The 18,106-nt window shown below is 38.9% G+C and overlaps 1 protein-coding gene across 3 annotated transcripts in view; it reads right to left on the bottom strand.

Annotated features, from left to right (window-relative positions):
• Positions 1–1,181: 1,181 nt before the first annotated feature.
• LOC307133676 (H-2 class I histocompatibility antigen, D-37 alpha chain-like) overlaps positions 1,182–18,106 on the bottom strand; it is a 36,498-nt gene continuing 19,573 nt past the window's right edge. Inside the window, exons 2-7 of one of the 3 annotated variants that reach the window (XM_079828861.1) lie at positions 16,069–16,311; positions 9,883–10,116; positions 9,168–9,446; positions 8,553–8,690; positions 2,313–2,369; positions 1,182–2,172 (exon numbers count right to left, since the gene is read on the bottom strand). In XM_079828861.1, coding sequence (XP_079684987.1) covers positions 2,317–2,369; positions 8,553–8,690; positions 9,168–9,446; positions 9,883–10,116; positions 16,069–16,311 — 947 coding nt within the window. In that variant the 3' untranslated portion in view covers positions 1,182–2,172; positions 2,313–2,316. Of the gene's footprint in view, positions 2,370–8,552; positions 8,691–9,167; positions 9,447–9,882; positions 10,117–16,068; positions 16,312–18,106 lie in introns of all 3 variants that reach the window. The other 2 variants (XM_079828862.1, XM_079828860.1) reach the window with 2 other exon arrangements.

Genomic DNA, 18,106 nt, shown 5'->3' on the forward strand with positions numbered 1-18,106 from the left:
CATCTGTGTCAGCTGTGTGTCATCATTATCCTCATTGTGTTCACGATATAAGTTCCTCCCGTTCCTTCAGTCTCTGTCTGATCTCAGTTATGTTACATGTGTTGTGCTATTACCCGTCTGCCTTCATTGAGAAAACTTCTATTAAACTACATTTGAGAAGGATCTTTACCTGTCTTCACCCTCCTGCCTGCACACACCCGGGACAAAATGAAGTTTTTTGGGGAAAACATTCCAGGATTTTTGTGTAATAGCTTCACACACTTGCCTTACTATTTTGTATTATTGCATTAGCTTGCGCCTCTGTTCTGCAATACAATGAGAAAACTGCACATCTATCTGTAAACATGTGATAAGCGCTGTTAGCAGAGTTATTAAAAGCTACGTCCGCCATTGCGTAGACTCCACTCATGTAAATAAAAGAGATAATGGCTCAAAATCTGACGTCAAACAAAGGAGAGAACGGCGCACACCTCCACTTAACAAGCCGAAGTCTCCGGTTTCACCGTCTACACAACGCTGTAACCAGAGTTTCTAAAAATCTTCACCCTGGCCGGAGTTTTCAAAGAAGTCCGGTTTCAGTAATCGGATACTACGTTTGCGTGTGGACGAACAGCCAGCGTAGAAAAAGCTGCGGTTTTGAAAATGCCCGTGTTCGTGTGGACAGGGCCTCAGATTCATTCAAACGTGTCTGTTTCGTGAACTCAGATGTAATTCCTAAACAGTCATACTCTCAAAAGTTAGTTTGTTTGAACTAATTTGAGTCAAGTAATTTTAAGCGTTAGGGTTTACAGATATTCGTACAACAAAATATTCTGGGGGCCGTGAAAGTTTTACAAAATGCTGGCACAACAAAAAGCGCAGACAACAAAACATATCAGACCCATTTATATTCTGCACAGAGTGCTGTATTTCAAAGCGATATGGAGGAGATTATGATGAGAAACGGTTAGAGATTAGGAGGAAACTCTGGCTTTACCAAACAGAAAGGCTCTAGTCAAACTGTGGTATTAACGAAACGCTATTGGCTGTTTCAAAAAAGGGGAGGAGCTGCTAACAGCTGGAGCGGTTTATGGGGAAATTACGTCAACACATTGAATAATGCGGCGCGTTTCAAGGCACTTCAGTGGGACTTTAACTTAACTCCTCTAAACTTTTTTTAAATACACGACAACCACTGACTTGCATGATAATAATTCCTTTATTCCTTTTTTTTCGGTGAGTAAATGACAATGTTAATTTCAGATGAACTGTCCCTTTAAGACATTCATTTCTTTTATTACACATTGACAGCACAGAATATTTTCAGAGGAGGCACATTAATGCATTTGTCAGACACTTATCAAAGAAACTTACAAAGTATTCAAGCTGTACATTTGATCAGTGTTTACTCTGTGAATCAAACATTGGCGTTGCTCACACTGTGCTCATGATCAGCTGAACTACAGGAACACTATAGGGACACACAGGTATCAATGCAACATTACAGATTAAAACATACAATCAATACCATTTAAAAAAACAGAGACAATAAAGCTGTCAAAACTGTTTAACACAGACTCAAAACCTAAAAAGAAAATATATAGACATGGTTTAAAAACGTCATTTGAAAGGATGACGTGATGACGTGCTCAATGTGCTGCAACTGAAGAAAACATCTTCATCAGTTATAGATGTGATAACACATGGGGACCAAACACGTGTCAAACCTGGCTGGAACACGCTTATTTTTCAATGTCTATTCATCAGTGATGACCTGAAAGGTTTTTTTATTTATTTTAACATCGATGTGTGAGTATCTGCATAATTTTCCTCCTCAAACTTCTTGTCAGTAGCAGCAGAAATACAGAAATGTGTCATACAATAAATGTTACAGACTCGTCTACGTCAGTTAAAATTGACAACAGAGTAAAAGACAACAAGTTTCGTCAGTTTCAGTAATTTTAGTTAAGATTGAACAGTCATTTCAGGAGACTGAGTCGGCATCAGTTTTTATATGAAATGAGTAATGACTCAATGTCTTAATGTGGTTTACATGTACACTTCCCCTTTAAGAACAGCTTAAAGAACTAACAACAGCTGCCAGAAGGGGTTGAGTGTGATTCTCTTCATCATTTGTTTTGGAAAGATCATCTTTATGAATTCAGTCGTACAGTGGTCAGTGTCGTCAGAAAGCTGCTATGATTAAGTAGAGATGATACAGATTAGAAACAGCTAAAAGAACACAATCTACATATTTTCCAAGAATGGCGCCAGAATGTAAGAATCCTGTGTCTGGTTAGAATGACCCAAATGTAATAATCTGTCATCCGTACCGCTTCACATCAGTGGCACTGTCACTGTGCCATAAGAGTTCTGACTTGTCATCGGACCTAAAAAAAAGTTACAGCAGATTATACAGTATCCATTTTATTTCACAATGTGGATGTAAACCATTTTCTGTGAATGTGCGAGACGTCCATTCATTAGCATCTATATGTAAATAACTGGAAGAATAACAAAATGCTGTAAACGGTAAAACTATTTGCACTACAAACCAGTGAGTTTATGATTATTATAATGAAAGTAACTTTTGCCATTTCAAGCAGCAGAAGGGACTGTTTTTATCCAGCTTCAATAACTGGAAGCGACTGACACCGGAAGCCTTGCACATTCAAGTTACAAATGACCAATCCACTCTTACATTAAAAATAAAGTAAGAACTTCATCTTGAGTACATACAGATAGTTAAATTCTTGTAAATATGTTTGTCAAGCTGCACTGATGTCACACTTCTCATTCGTTCATTATAGCTAATCTTGCCTTGTAGTCTGTGCCCATCAAATAAAATCCAAATACTTAAAATCTCTGCTAGTTCCCAAATTTCTTGTCACACAGCATATACTGTGAAATGGTTCGGGTTACTTGACTGTAACCCTGTTCCTTGATAAAGCTTCACTCAGTGCTGTGCTAGCTTTTAGCGCTTTGGGAAGTGTCTTTAGAACGACCAGCTGTGAAATAGTATGTATAACACGTCAATGAAATTGACCCGAGGTATAATAGCCTCAGGCGGTGGCGTCACCCATGCACCTGCTGCACGAGGCTATAAATAGATGAGCCCCAGCTGCAAGCCTTCAGGTCTTTTTATTTGAAGAGCAGTCCTGGGACATCATCAGCACGGCAGCAAAGCACAGCATCTTGTTCCGCTTTATCAGGGAACAGGGTTACAGTCAAGTAACCCAAACTGTTCGCTTTCAAAAGCTTCACTCAATGTTGCACCATCTTTTAGCGCTTTGGGAACGAGAATACCCACGCCGCGGTGCATGATGGTGCCTGGACCCCTTACGGTTGTGTAGGTCTGCTTAAGAACGCAAGAAGCCTCTGACATTAGCTTGTGATGTCGACTCAAGGACATGAAAGCCCGGAGTGGCATGACCATCTAAGCTATAAAATCTTATGAATGTGTGTGGAGAGGACCAACCTGCTGCATCACAAACACTTTGTAAGAGAGCACCCCTTGCTAACGCAGTAGAAGAGGCGACTCCCCTGGTGGAGTGAGCCCTTAACCCTATAGGCGAAGCTTGACCGCGCGTCAAGAGCAATAGCATCCCTGACCCAATGTGACAATGTTTGTTTGGTGGCAGCAGAACCTCTGTTACGGCCCCCATGGCAAACAAACAGTTGCTCTGACTTACACCACTGGCTAGTGCGGTGGACGTAGGCCTGAAGAGCATGAACTGGACACAGTCTATGAAGTTTCTCCTGATCCGGCATTGTCAATGGTGGAGGGCAGAAGGTTATAAGAGTGACAAGATGTACAGTCGAGAAAGGAACCTTAGGCAGGCAGTCAGGATGAGGATGCAAAATCACTTTCACCATTCCTGGGGCAAAGTCTAAGCAGAATGGCGATATTGACAGAGCCTGCATGTCCCCAATTATTTTCAGAGAAGTTATAGCCATAAGAAAAACCATCTTTAGGGTCAGAAGTTTGTCAGACACTGACTCGAGGTTCAAAGGGGGTCTCAACCAGACCCTCGAGGACAATAGCTAAGTCCCATGAAGGGATCTTGGTTCTTACGGGAGGCCTCAACCACCTGGCACTACGAATGAAGCGAGTGAGCAGAGGATGCCTCCCAAGCGGCACCCCATCCACCAGGGCGTGGCAAGCCGAAAAAGCGGCCACATAAACCCTGAGAGTGGAGGGGGAAATGCCTGTTGACAATTTCTCTTGCAGAAAGTCCAGAACTGAAGCAACCTGGCAGTTGACTGAGTCTGCATTATGTGTCGTACACCATCTTAAAGACGCCCCATTTATTGGCATAAACTTTCCAAGTGGATGAAGCCCTAGCACAGTGAAAGCCCAGTGTCCCTCAGTTGGTGCCCATCAAGGACCAAACATTAAGGTTCCACAGGTCGGGCCTGGAATGGCATATCGTGCCCTTTGCCTGAGACCGAAGGTCCGTCCTTGCCGGAGTCACCCACTGCGAGCCGTTGAGGAGAGACACTATCTCCCAGAACCAAACCCTGTTCGACCAACGCAGCGCTATCGATAAGAGGCAAGACCCTTGTTGGCGAATTCTGGCTAGAACTCCCGGGAGCAGAGCGACTGAAGGAAGGCATACAGACGCATTTTGAGCCATGTATGAACCATCGCATCCAGACCAAGCGGGGCTGGGTGACTGAGAGAGAAGCATAGGGGACATTGCGCTGTCTGAGAAGAGGCAAAGAGGTCCACTTCCGCTCTGTAAAAGGACTTCTTATTTTTATTGATGTCCTGAGGTCCGCCCTGGAAGGTTGCTGAGGGTGACGAGCCGGCCCCCAGTCTTCACGAGGGGGAGCGTGACTCGCTACACACTGCTTTTCCACCTCCCTAACTCTTGAAGGACCGGGGAGAGGTTGGGTGTCTGATGGCCCCTCCCCTTGAGTGCAGTGAGGAAGAAACTGAACAAACGCTTCCTCATATTTTTATAACTTCTCTACATCTGGCAACCAGCATTAAGAAAAAAACTCTATTTTTGATCGTCAAATCCTTCAGGAAGTCAGCCTGGTATGCTTGTAACAACCATAATGTGCAGCGCAGCACCAGCCTGACCCTATATATATATATATATATATATATATATATATATATATATATATACACATACAGGTGCTGGTCATATAATTAGAATATCATCAAAAAGTTGATTTATTTCACTAATTCCATTCAAAAAGTGAAACTTGTATTTTATATTCATTCATTACACACAGACTGATATATTTCAAATGTTTATTTCTTTTAATTTTGATGATTATAACTGACAACTAAGGAAAATCCCAAATTCAGTATCTCAGAAAATTTGAATATTACTTAAGCCCATTACAAAGAAAGGATTTTTATAAATCGTGGCCAACTGAAAAGTATGAACATGAAAATGCATCAGAATAACATGTTTCTTTGTTTCATAACATAAGATTAATGTTGGGAAAGTTAACTTGTAGATAAAGTACCCTATTTGAGATTGATTGTATATGAATGCATCACAAAAAATCATGTGCTCTATTGCCATTAATAGAGGACAAAGCGAAAGTGGTTTTGCACTCCGTGATTGTTACGTAGGAGTTTCCTGCGTCACCTCCGCATTTACAGAGGGATCCATCTCCAGAGTATTGACCATGGCCAGGCAAACTACATTTCCCATAATAATGCTCTCCTGGACTCTCACACACCTGCTCTACATTGATTACACTCACACCTGCACTTCATTTCCACATGTATAAGAATCACTCTCTCACACCCATTCAGTGTGAAGTCTTGTTTTGCCCTGGCATATATACTGGGCAATTGTCTACTCATTCTGTTTATTCTGGTTTAGATCTTGGACTGTTTTTGGAAATCTTCGACCACTCTCTGGCTACCTAAACCTTGGACTGTTTCCTGGCTATCTGAACATACTCTGGCTCCCACGACCCTGTACTGTTACCCGTGTTTGAAACCTCGCTGCCTGCCCCGATCATCAACGCTAGCTTACCTGAGTATTCTTTGCCTTGCCCATACCATTCCTGTCTACCGATCTATACCCTGTCTGTCTGACTTTGTCACTAATAAAGCTGCAAATGGATCTCTATGACTCTGAGGACTCATTACAGTGATAAAGGCACATTTAAATATTTTGCGGAAACATAAATTCAATCAGTTATCCAGATGGCGACCACTTGATGTGAACATATGTAAACTCGCCGTGTATGACTGACTGATGATCACGGTGATCGCATGTTAATGCCAAGTGTGAACGCAGCCAGAATAATCACCTCTAGAGTAGATTATTTCTGATAACAAGCAAAATAAATAGCAAGTAAATTACATTAGACATACAGTCTAAGTGACATTAGACGCTGCTCTCGTTTGACTGGATATTTATGAAGCATTTAAGGCTTTTTGGTGAGTCGCACACACTGTTTTTGCGCTGGTGTCATATTCTTTCTGCTTGATCGTTAATATTTATATCGTGTTATCAAAGAATAGTAAGTCAAAAATGTGTTTCTACTGAGTAGTGCGCCATACTATCCTCTTGCCAGACCGATAAACAAACACAGACCGGAAGTTAATTTCGGGCCAGGCGCGTAACCGTGGCAACGCGCGTGCGTCCGATGAAACCGTCTATTATACCCATAGACAGTAAAATAAATGGACAGAGCGACCCCATAGACTTCAACGGGGAAATTGAAGTCAGATAGAAGCATCACTTCCTGATGGCTGATAAACTGCAGCCTCAGACTGAGCTTGAGGACGTAGATGGGTGATCAGCCTGTCTGACAGTGGCAAGTCTTCTAGTAGTTGTGCAACGTAAAATTTGAATCACCGAATCTCGCAGAGACAGAGAGAGTGAGCAGGAGCAACTTTTGATGAATGAAGCAGGATCTGCAACATCTCTATCTGCGTTTATGCCTCCACGTCCCCCCGGTTGCCTCATAGACAGAAAAAGATTGCCAGAGCTTCTCCTCGGGTCTATACGGTCATTTGCTCAACAGCGCGACACAGTTGCGTGGTTATGACGCAATCGTTAGCCTATATTTTACAAAAACAGCTTCAACGGGGCGATAGTGTAAAATACAAGGTAATGAAGCCTTTTATACATTGTTGTGTTTGTTTAGAAATAAACAATGGACGAATGGAGTCTTTAAACACCTCAGATGTAAAGATATTCACTGTCAAAGTGAGGCCAAAATGAATGGGAGTCAATGGGATGCTAACAACAGGTGATGGCTTGGTTAGCAATGGCCGCGCCTATGGGTGGTACGCTTTGCGGGGGCTGGATTACCCCCTTGATAATACCTCGGGTCAATTTCATTGACGTGTTATCTCACAGCAGGGTTCCGTTCTTCGTACCTCGCTTAATACATCTGAGATGATTTGACAGATCCCAGATCTTGTAATCGTGATAACTGATGTCTGGCTAATTTGGTTCTTCAAACGAATTTGCGGATTGGATTTAAATATCTGGATTAAGTTATCTGAGATCACTGCGCGTTCTTGTTTTCCCTGAAGAGGGCAGATGCATCGATACTCGAAACCATGATCAGCAACGCAGCGATTGGCTGGCGTCAAGACAGCAAAGTAATGATATCATATAATTAAAAAAGCCACCTGGCAAAAAACTTGGCAAATTACATTAAAAAACCCCCACAAATATCTGGACCTTTATAAGGAAACAGCTAAACGACCAAACCAACATAAAAGTTATAATAGATCAATGATAAATGTTTTTTTTTTTTTACATTATTACCAATTTATAATTTTATATTCACGATTTTATACAGTATTTGTACACCCTTTACATTTTTATTTCAATGTTATAATTAAATTTTTTATTCAATTTGAAGCAGATTTATAACGTGACTATTAAAGTTTCTTAAGGGTCAAGATCAAATTCTCTGCATCTGCTGCGCTGCATCAAGCCATACCATAATATCCGTCATCACTTAAATTAATGCACGGCTCAGAGTAACTGTACAACATGTGTGTATTATAATTATAAAGTAATTATTCCATCACAAATAAATCGCTCAATTAAGTGGCTGTGTCTATAGTATTATAGGCTACACAGCATTATAATATTATATACATTCTCATATAGATATACAATTTAAAATTTATATATTATTATTATTATTTAAAATTATTATTATTGCCCCTGGTTCAGTAATGAACTCTTGTAATAAAGTAGCAGTGACTGGGACAGATATTCAGTATCACCTCAAGATGCAATCTAACCCTGTTTACATGAAATAAGCCGCTCGAGCAGGTTTAAGATTACGGACATGTTGCTATGACAGCAAGTCCAGGATGAGCGTCGAAGAACCAAACAATCCAAGATCATGCCAAATCGTCAACAAACAAATCCAGCTAATCGAGTTAGCGAGGTATGAAGAACAGACCCCTGGTCATGCTAAAGACACTTCTCAAAGCGCTAAAAGCTAGTGCAGCATAGAGTGAAGCTTTTGAAAGGGAACTTATAGTTCATAAAATGTCTTTAAAACAAGGATATTTAGAAACGATAGATTTAAAGCAACAATGTTGCATATTTATAACTCACCATTTGACCTTTTCCTTCTGCAGATGTAGCAACCAATCACAATCACAATCACAGCCAGAGCTACAAGTCCAACAACCAAACCTACTTTACCAGGTGATTGAGGTTGAGGTTTTGGTTCACAGTTAGAACATGTTCCATCTGCAGAATTAAAAAATACATAAATAAAAACAAACTCATTATAAATGTTTTTTTGTTTTTTTAAATCAACATTATGAACTGTTAAAAATGAGTTGAGAAACTTTAATTGTAATTGTAGTGGCTTCCCTACAAGCCAGGGAAAGGTGGAAATAAACATTATTTTGAATTAACAAAGAAACAATGTCCACACAGTGATGTCTGTTTCGATGCGTTGTTGTTCATTTAATGAAAACAAACAAACTCTTACAATTTTGCCAACCATAATATGTTCCCCCCACCTGTCCTTTCACGACCACAACCAAAGAAAGAGAAGTAAAGTTGAAATATCACATGCCATGAACATGTGACCCACACCACAGTGAACACCGCCATCTAGTGGTTAAATAATCATTCGTTTTGGCCTCTACAGTAATTGTTTGTTTTATCATGTTCTCTTGCTACAACTTTGTGAGTGACTGTATTTTTGGCCACATTTACCCCATTCTGCTGAAGCTGGTTCTGTCAGACTGCTGTGAATGACCAGACAGTCATAAATCCCTGTGTGGTTTCTGTCGATCTTCACACTGGTTCTCATCTGGAAGGTTTGATCATGGTTTGGTCTGATTCCAGAAGATGTTTGATCCTCAAGGATGTTTCTGTCCAATCTAATGTCCATCTGAACATCTCTGGGGTAGAAACCAGTGGCCAGACACGTCAGAACCAGCTTATTCTGATCATCAGGAGCTTTACTCGCAAACATGTGAACATCTGGAGGAGCTGGAGATGAAAATAATAATGCAATTAACAAACAAACATTTACAAAGTATTTGGTTCCGCTCTTCGCTGTAAAAAATTGTATTCTTCGTTTTCTTTTCTTTAAAAAAAACAAAAACATTTTGTGTTTTACAGAAGAACGTCATACAGGTTTGGAACAGCACGATGGTGAGTAAATGATGATAATTTACATTTTAAAATTAAGTGAGTTTTGGCTTCAAACAAGAACAAATATCTACCAGTTGAGTACAATGAATAAACTTAATTCAAAGGGAAAATACGTTTATTTTTCTGATTCCATTGCCAGATCTTTGTTCTTGCTTTAAGCAAAAACTTAGACTTAGTATCTTATGTGATTTTGCTTTTAAAGTTTGTATTGGAAAACAAGACAATAACAGGTAATTTTTTTTTTCATTACACTAATCTGATCAGAACTTACTCTTATAGGTGTTGTTAAATGTGGAGATCCAGTTCGTGCAATTCTTGAAGAAATACTGCAGGAGTTCATTGCGTTCTTTGGGGCTTTTCTCATTCCACTGCATAGTGTCAGAATTAAAGGATATAAGATCCTTTGCATCAAATCCAAATGTATTAAAGGAATTCAGATTAATCACTGATCCATCAGGAAGTTTCTCCAGTTCACAGCCAATTATTCTCTGAAGAACATGAAGCTCTACAATCACAGAACAACACTCATGAGAAACTTGATCATGTGACACTGAAGACTGGAGTAATGATGCTGAAAATTCAGCTTTGATTACAGGAATAAATTACATTTTAACGTTTATATGTAACGTTTAGTCCAAGGATGAAGAAAATAGACAAAGCAGATCAAAATAACTAAGTAAACCAATAATGGCAAACACAATGAAACAGCATGCAGGGCAACAGTCATTCCGGACAATGAACTGAAATAAATTAGGAAGTTAAATACACAAAGATAACAAACTCAAGGACTAACAGGTATAATCACTAAACTGATATCCATGGCAACTAAGGACTGGCAGGAACAAAGAAACACAGGAAACGGGTAACTGAGAAACAAACTAAAAGTCCATGAAAACAAAAGTAAAACAGAATCTGACAATATTCACATAGAAAACAGTTATTTTAAATGGTAATACTATTGCACAATATTACTGTTTACAATATTTTTCATCAAATAACTGCATACAGAAGACGCTTTATACATTTATAAAGATGCTTTATATATTTTTAACTTACCGACCCCAAACTTTCTTTATTTTCTGACACCATTGGCACTCCCACAGTATAATTATGTGCATATTTATTATGTGCATATGCGTATGGAGTGAGTAGAGATAGGGATTCTGTGGCGGCTTGATAAAATTACACCTATGTTGTATTTTTAGGGGTGTATTCCAGAAAGCAACGTTACATAATGTCACCATCACATATACCCTGCACTTGCTGCTTATTAACCCAAACCAAAGCTGGATCTTTCACACTTTCGTGATGCAATGCCGCTTTGCCTGCCGGGTACTCACTTGTGGATTTGCACTCACGTTAATGTCAATAGCTTTTGAACTTCAAGGGCTAGACACAAAAACTTTTTTTCTCTAATTCCTTAGCTTCATGGGGTCTCTAATTCTTAACGCGAAGAGTGCGCCAAATTGAACGTGAGGCAATATCTCCGCAAAGCTTTAGCATATTCTGACCAAACTTGGTGTGTGTTATGACAACCATGACCTGAGATTACATGGACAGTTAGGGTCAGTGCCACCTAACTTCTCAACGGTTTCCCCAAAACTGGTCTCTTTGGATTCAGTGTAGCATGCCAAGTCGAACAGTACCCAATTTTCCCATATAGGCCATTTTGGGCATCGGCCATTTTGAATTTTAATGTAAATCCCAATATTTTACAAACGTATTAGCGTAACGTTACGAAACATGCCCTGAGGGTACTCAAAAAGTTAAGGCTGTATCTCTGCAATGCTTTGACGAACTGACAACAAACTTTGCATGTGTCATTCTTATCTTACTCTGACCACACCACATCAATTTTATAACAGCACCACCTATTGGTCGAACGTGATAAACCATTAAATCATATTACTAGAGACTGTATTGATGATTTTCCAGACATTAATTGCTTGTTGCAGTTGGTCTGGTGCTCCCAGCCATGCTGGCATGACTTAAAGGGTTAGTTTACCCAAAAAATGAAAATTCTTACCCTCATATCGTTGGACACCCGTCAGATCTTCGGAACACAAATTAAGATATTTTAGTTGAAATCCGATGGCTCAGAAAGGCCTCCATTGGCACGATGCACTTTACACTCTCAAGACCCTTAAAAGGCACTAAAGACGTCGTTACAAAGTCCATCTCACAACAGAGCTTTTACAATAACTTTATGAAGCGACGAGAATAGTTTTTTGCGCAAAAAAACCCTAAATAACGACTTATATAGTGAGGACCTATTTCAAAACACAGCATCATGAAGCTTCGCAGCGTTATGAATCAGTGAGTCGATTCAGCGGTTTGGATCGCCAAAGTCACGTGATTTCAGCAGTTTGGCGGTTTGACACGAGATGTATCATGATTCGACTCACTAGGTGCGTTTACATGGAGCACTGTAATCGGTTTAAAAGTCCAATCCAAATGAAAATGCTCCATATAAACACCTCAGTCGGAATAAAAGTGGCCAAACCGAATGAAATTGTAATTGGTTTGAGAGGGGTGGGATAAACCTTTTCATGAACCGATCAAACGAAAAATTCCACCATGTAAACGACCTGATCCGATTACTTTGAGTGCACGTCTTTCTGTGACGTGATATACATCGCGCGCACGTCTCCACAACTGAAGGGCACTCACACCAGGCTAAAGTTCACAAGAGAGGAAAGTTAATTTTTCTGAGGTATTAAACTTTTTTATTTCATAACTTTTTGGTTCATAAGTTATGAACATAATGTTGGAATAATGACGCAGACATAGCCTGGCTACACCATCTCATCTTGACAGCGTTTGTCCGAGGCTTCAACTGCGCCTGACAGAAGAATTTATTTTTCTGAGGTGATTCTTACACTTTACAACAAATAATAAATAGCTTTTATAAAAGTGTATAAGTCCTGGTGGCCGTTGAGAGTTGCCATTGCAACGGGGAACATTCAAGCGGCTGGAGAGGACGTGTCGACATTTCTCTCTGTTTCTCATAAGTTATATAGGCCTATATAAAAAAAAAGTTCAACAACTGCTTCAAATTGTTTAAGTAACATTACCCACGGTCTTTAATTACTTTTGTTAACATTTATACCTCTGTGATTATGGTATCTTTCCTTAATCATCTGAAATATTTATGCGTCTAGCCTAACATTAGTAATGATGCTGAGCACGTCTTGAATGCTTTCATTCATGTTTCACTGTACATCCTATGTTTTTATTAATAATTTGGGTGCATTTTATTGTTAATTTTGTGTTTTTCAAATTTAATTAATAGAATTCATTTTGAGTCCGCATTCATCATTCACAGCTCTTGAAGTAGTCATTGTATAGGACATAAATTAGGTTAATCTACTGCATGTCTGCCCACAGAAAAATAAATAAATATAAAAATTACCAGCACAGAACTATTGATCCACGAACGTCGCAGTTATTATAATTCGTTACGAATCTATGCGACAGACAAACTGTGTGTGCATGTCACAAAATTATTCCGATTGAAAGTCAGCACATGTAAACACCAGATCGGTTTAGATAACGTCTCATGTAAACAGTCCACCGAATCTTTCAATCGGAATGATTTGAATCGGAATGACAAAAAAGTGCGCATGAAAACGTGGCTACGGATTCATAACGCTTCGAAGCTTCATGATACAGTGTTTTGAAATCGGTCATCACTATATAAGTCGTTATTTGCACACAAAAACTATTCCCGTCGCTTTATAAAGTTATTGTAGAAGCACTGTAGTGAGATGGACTTTGTAACGTCTTTAGTGTCTTTTAAGGGTCTTGAGAGTGAACCGTGTCATTGTGCCAATGGAGGCCTTTCAGAGCCATCAGATTTACACTAAAATATCTTCATTTGTGTTCTGAAGATGAACGGAGGTCTGACAGGTGTCCAACGACATGAGGGGAAGTCATTAATGACAGAATTTTCATTTTTGGGTGAACTAACCCTTTAAGCCGGGTGCACACTGTGCATTTTTAGCCGCAATTTGGCCGTCTGAGACAAATTTTGACTAAAAGATTCTTCTGATCCTAGGATAAAATCAAAAGTCTTTGATTGTTAATTGGACATGTTCAGTGACAGCCAATTAATGACTGTTGCGATTAAATTTGACCTCAGACAAAATTCCGTCAGTGTCAGAAGATTTGGTGCACAGTCCTGCAATGTGACTTCTCCTACGACGACCGTCAAATTGTCTTAATTTTTCAAGACAAAATATGACCAAAATGAGCGCTTGAGATTTCTTCGTAGCCACCATCTAAATCCCGTGAATAATGCAGCACACACAGGCACCGAACGCGTCATTGATTGATGATATAAAACTCCGGACGAGTTTTCTTGCGTGTGTCCATTTTTAACACGCCTTGACTAACGTACAGTCTGACATTAATGACAACTTCAATCGTACAGTGTAACATGGCTTACAGCGGGGATCATGTTCGTACAGTCTGACAAGGAATAAACATAAAGGACTATTATAAATCGCAGTGTGCACCCGGCTTTATCCTGTTCTTTGTGCTTGGCCCCTTAGTTACTAATGAACTGCTTGCATATTGTTTTTGTGATGCTAAATAAACACAATAAAAAAATATAGATCCAAAAAAACTGTTCTGGCAAAGATATATGGCTGCAGAAGTTTATTTTTATGTTTATAGGTGACATGTTGAGATGTTTCATATTTGTATATGAGTTACATTTTTTTCAACATTCGTTAAAAGAAGGCAATTGAGTCATGAATCCAGACATTAAAGTGCTATAGGGGCCATTGTTATAGGGGCCAAAATTAAAGGAACTGTATGTAAGAAATGTATTTCAATTAATCATAAAATGGCCCTGATATGTCACCAGACATTAAGAAATCATGTTAATTTCAAATACTTATTTCACTGACAACGGTTGTCCGGCCAAGATATTATCATTTTAAAAGTGAAGTTGCAGCCCTCAACTGATGTTGATGTTGACATGTTGTGTTTTGGCCTGAAGCGCCACCCTCCACCTATCGACCAATCACGAAGTCAGTAGTGTTTCTGCATTCGGGTTGCCAGCTCTGCTCTAGTTAACACAGCTGCAGCTACAAACTTTTTGGATGAACAATGTCTAACTTTACGAAACCTAAACGACCTCGTTATGAATCAGAAAAACGTCGTGACAGTGTCCGAAATAAAACAAGGATTTGTATAAGAGATGCCTTTGAAAGATGGAGACAGCTGAAAACGGAGAATAATTTGAAGACTGATGCCAACGTTGCTAATTTTCTCCTGGACCGGTAAGGTTCATCTATGTTTGGCTAACTTGTACTTAATGTAAATGGACATTTCAAATATTCATGACAGTCGAACAAAGTTATGCATGTTCGTGCAAAGTAACGTTAGGTTAGCGCAGATGGAGGAGGCGGGTCATTGAATTGAAAAGGTAACGTTAAGGAATTGTTTGGTAAATAAAAACGGCGAGTCGTCATTGCTAACATTAGTAATGCATTATCAGAGCCCGTTTCTCTGTCATTATGCTGGGACGCTGAGGAAAACAACATTAGCACGCCTATTATGGCAATGTGAAAACGTATTTGAGACAGTAGCCTAACGTTACCTCAGTAAAAATTATTCCTCATTCGTTCTTCGCATATATAGTGGACAAAACATGCTGCAAGTGGACCTGTATGACCATTGCTAATGTTATTTAGCTTTGCTGTAATTTTATATAATATACTATAGTATTTTTTCTTGTGGGAATGTACTGTCACATACAAGCGTTCATATTTACGATTATATTTGGCTAATCGCCATTAGTAAATTTTTGCGATTGTTACTTCACAAAACATCGCTCTTGAAGCATAAACATAATTAACAGAAAGAAAAAAACCTTACTGTGTACGACACGTCACTTGCCATTGAAAGCTCCGTGTAGCAGCCTACGTTCCTGCTGGATCCTGCAGCCTATCTGGCAACCTCGAGTCAGGGGAGGGGGAGAGGGGATACACCGCTCTACAGTCATTTGAAAGTGATTGCAGTACCAGTTTTGGCCACAGTCCTACATACAGCTCCTTTAATTTCATTAGCATTTTTATTAGCCTTCTCTAAAAACACACATTAGATGATCTCATGAAATGATTAATAAAAGGCATAGTTTTAGAGATATCATTCTCAGATTTTAAATGAAGCATGGCCACACACATGTGGCTTAAAAATTATATTCTTAATATTTTTAATTGTTTTATGTTTGAACTTATATATCTCCATATTAATAACAGTCTGAGTGATTCTGAACTGAGTCTTGAACTATAAACTCTCAAGTGTCATCTTTCTAAATATATGTTGGTTATGTGTCTATCCAGAATAACTTATGAGCAGCAACCTTTTTATTTTGGTTATGTAATTTATGCCCCTCTTGGCAAAATGGGGGTGTCTTGTAATGGGTTAATAAATGCATTAAACTCACCAGAACAGTTTGCAGATAGTGTGCACTTTGACAGTGAGTGCAGATTATTTAGGTACCATTCTCTTGTTTCAGGTGGTTCTGCAGGAGTTTTGATCCAGTCAGTCAGATTCTCTCTTACCCAGGCTCTTTCTTCATCACTGAAGTGCTTGATCTGCATGTCGTCACATACACCCACAGCACTGAACTCTGGGAATTTGTCTGTTTTGGTCAAGGCTGTAAACGTGTATTGTAGGTAATGTCTCTCTGAGGAACACATAAAACACAAACAACAATGAAAACAGAAAAACATTTTCTTCTGTCAGATGGTTAGTAAAACAACAGGCGACCTCATGGTTTCTAGAAACACCTAAATATAACCTGAAAATAAACTCAAATGGTTTACAGTAACCTACATTTATAACTAACTGTTTCTGTAGGTCGCATTTCTTTTTGCTACCAGAAAGTAAGGAACGAAGCACACAAAACGAATAAGTTAATTAAGTGCTTACCTTGTTTCGCACTGCTTTGAGAAAATAATTTCAAAAAAGCAAATGCATTTGTATGTCTACAGGCCTACAAAAGTTGTTTTCATTCATTTTTGACATTTATATTTCATGTACGTTCTTTACTACTCATCTCTTCCTGATTAACGCTACTGTTAACGATAACGTTTTTAGGCTACATGATAGGAATTGTGTTCATAGTCTATGTAGAATGGAGAATGTCGTTCAAATTGGAAAAGCAGTTTCACAAAGCCTTCATTATAATGCATGAAAGAAAAAACATTAGCCTGTATCTCGCAATGTGCATGAAATGATTGTTTTGTTAAATTAAGCTGGTCTAAATTATTAATTAAATGATTCATGAAATGCGATTACTTAATTTCAACCTTAGTATGAGAAAGGATGTTAAAATGCATCACTATCTATCGTTTTAATTTAACATGCCAGATTTATTTTACAGAAGGTGTTATTGTTTTTTGTAAACCATGTTTGGTGCAGTTGTTTGATAAATTACTATGCAACAGGATAATGTGTCTGCTTTGTTAATTTAATTTCTATGAAACTTTTCTTCACTACATTGCAAAGTATAATATCAGACCTTTTAGTAATATTGTAGTGTTTCTCTGCTTTAACTTAAGTACAGGGTTTGTGTAAACCGTCCACCATGAATTAACATTTCATAAATAATTTCTCTTGTCATTGCGGAATGTATAAGCTAATGTTGTATTGTCTGTGCAATGAGTGAACCGGTGAAGACGTTTCCTATCCAAGTCTATGAAAGATGGCCGAGCTAATCAGAGAAAGTATGGGGCGGAGCGACACGTGCAGACCCGTCCCATTCTGCATTTCTAGGACCGCAGTTCTAGGACTCTAGTAATGATTTAGATGTTTAAGTGATTCAGTTTAATGTATATATTGTCCTAACAAACCCCTAACCCTAAACCTACCCATTGGTAACCCTGTTGAAATATTTAAAGTAATTTAAAGCTGCAGTCCGTAGTTTTTCCTCTCTGTCGCCATCTCTGTTCGAAATCTGCAATTGCATTTATTCGCGGAATTATCAACTTTACGTGATTTGTGCCTCAGAAAAGCGCGGAGGTATCCAATGTTTTGAGGAGAATGTGCGGCTGCCTGTCAGTCTCTACGCCGGTGTGGATACTGTCATTCAGAATCACAGATTATAGCTACTGTTTGAAAGTATGACCAACGTAAAAATTTTCACCGGAAAATGTCATTGAACAAGTAAGTAGATAACATCCACTAGCTGCATTGTGACAAAGTGTAGGCCTACAGCAAACAAGCTAAAAAACACAGAAATACGTTTTTATAAGCTAAAAAGTGGAATAAAGGCAAAAAAAAAACAAAAACATGAAGCTTCAGAAGGAAGAATGGGTACATTTTGGGATCCTGACACTCAGTATGCCTCAGTACACCTATGTGTGCAGTAAACATGTTACTGTTAAGTCAAATATCCAAATGCCAGTTTTATCTATTATATTTTCTCTGATCACGTTCCCCTCTAGTGGCTGTAGTTCTCAGTGTAATATAACGTGTCG

Source organism: Gobio gobio (genome assembly GCF_949357685.1).
Source record: "Gobio gobio genome assembly, chromosome: 11".
Lineage (NCBI taxonomy): Eukaryota > Metazoa > Chordata > Actinopteri > Cypriniformes > Gobionidae > Gobio > Gobio gobio.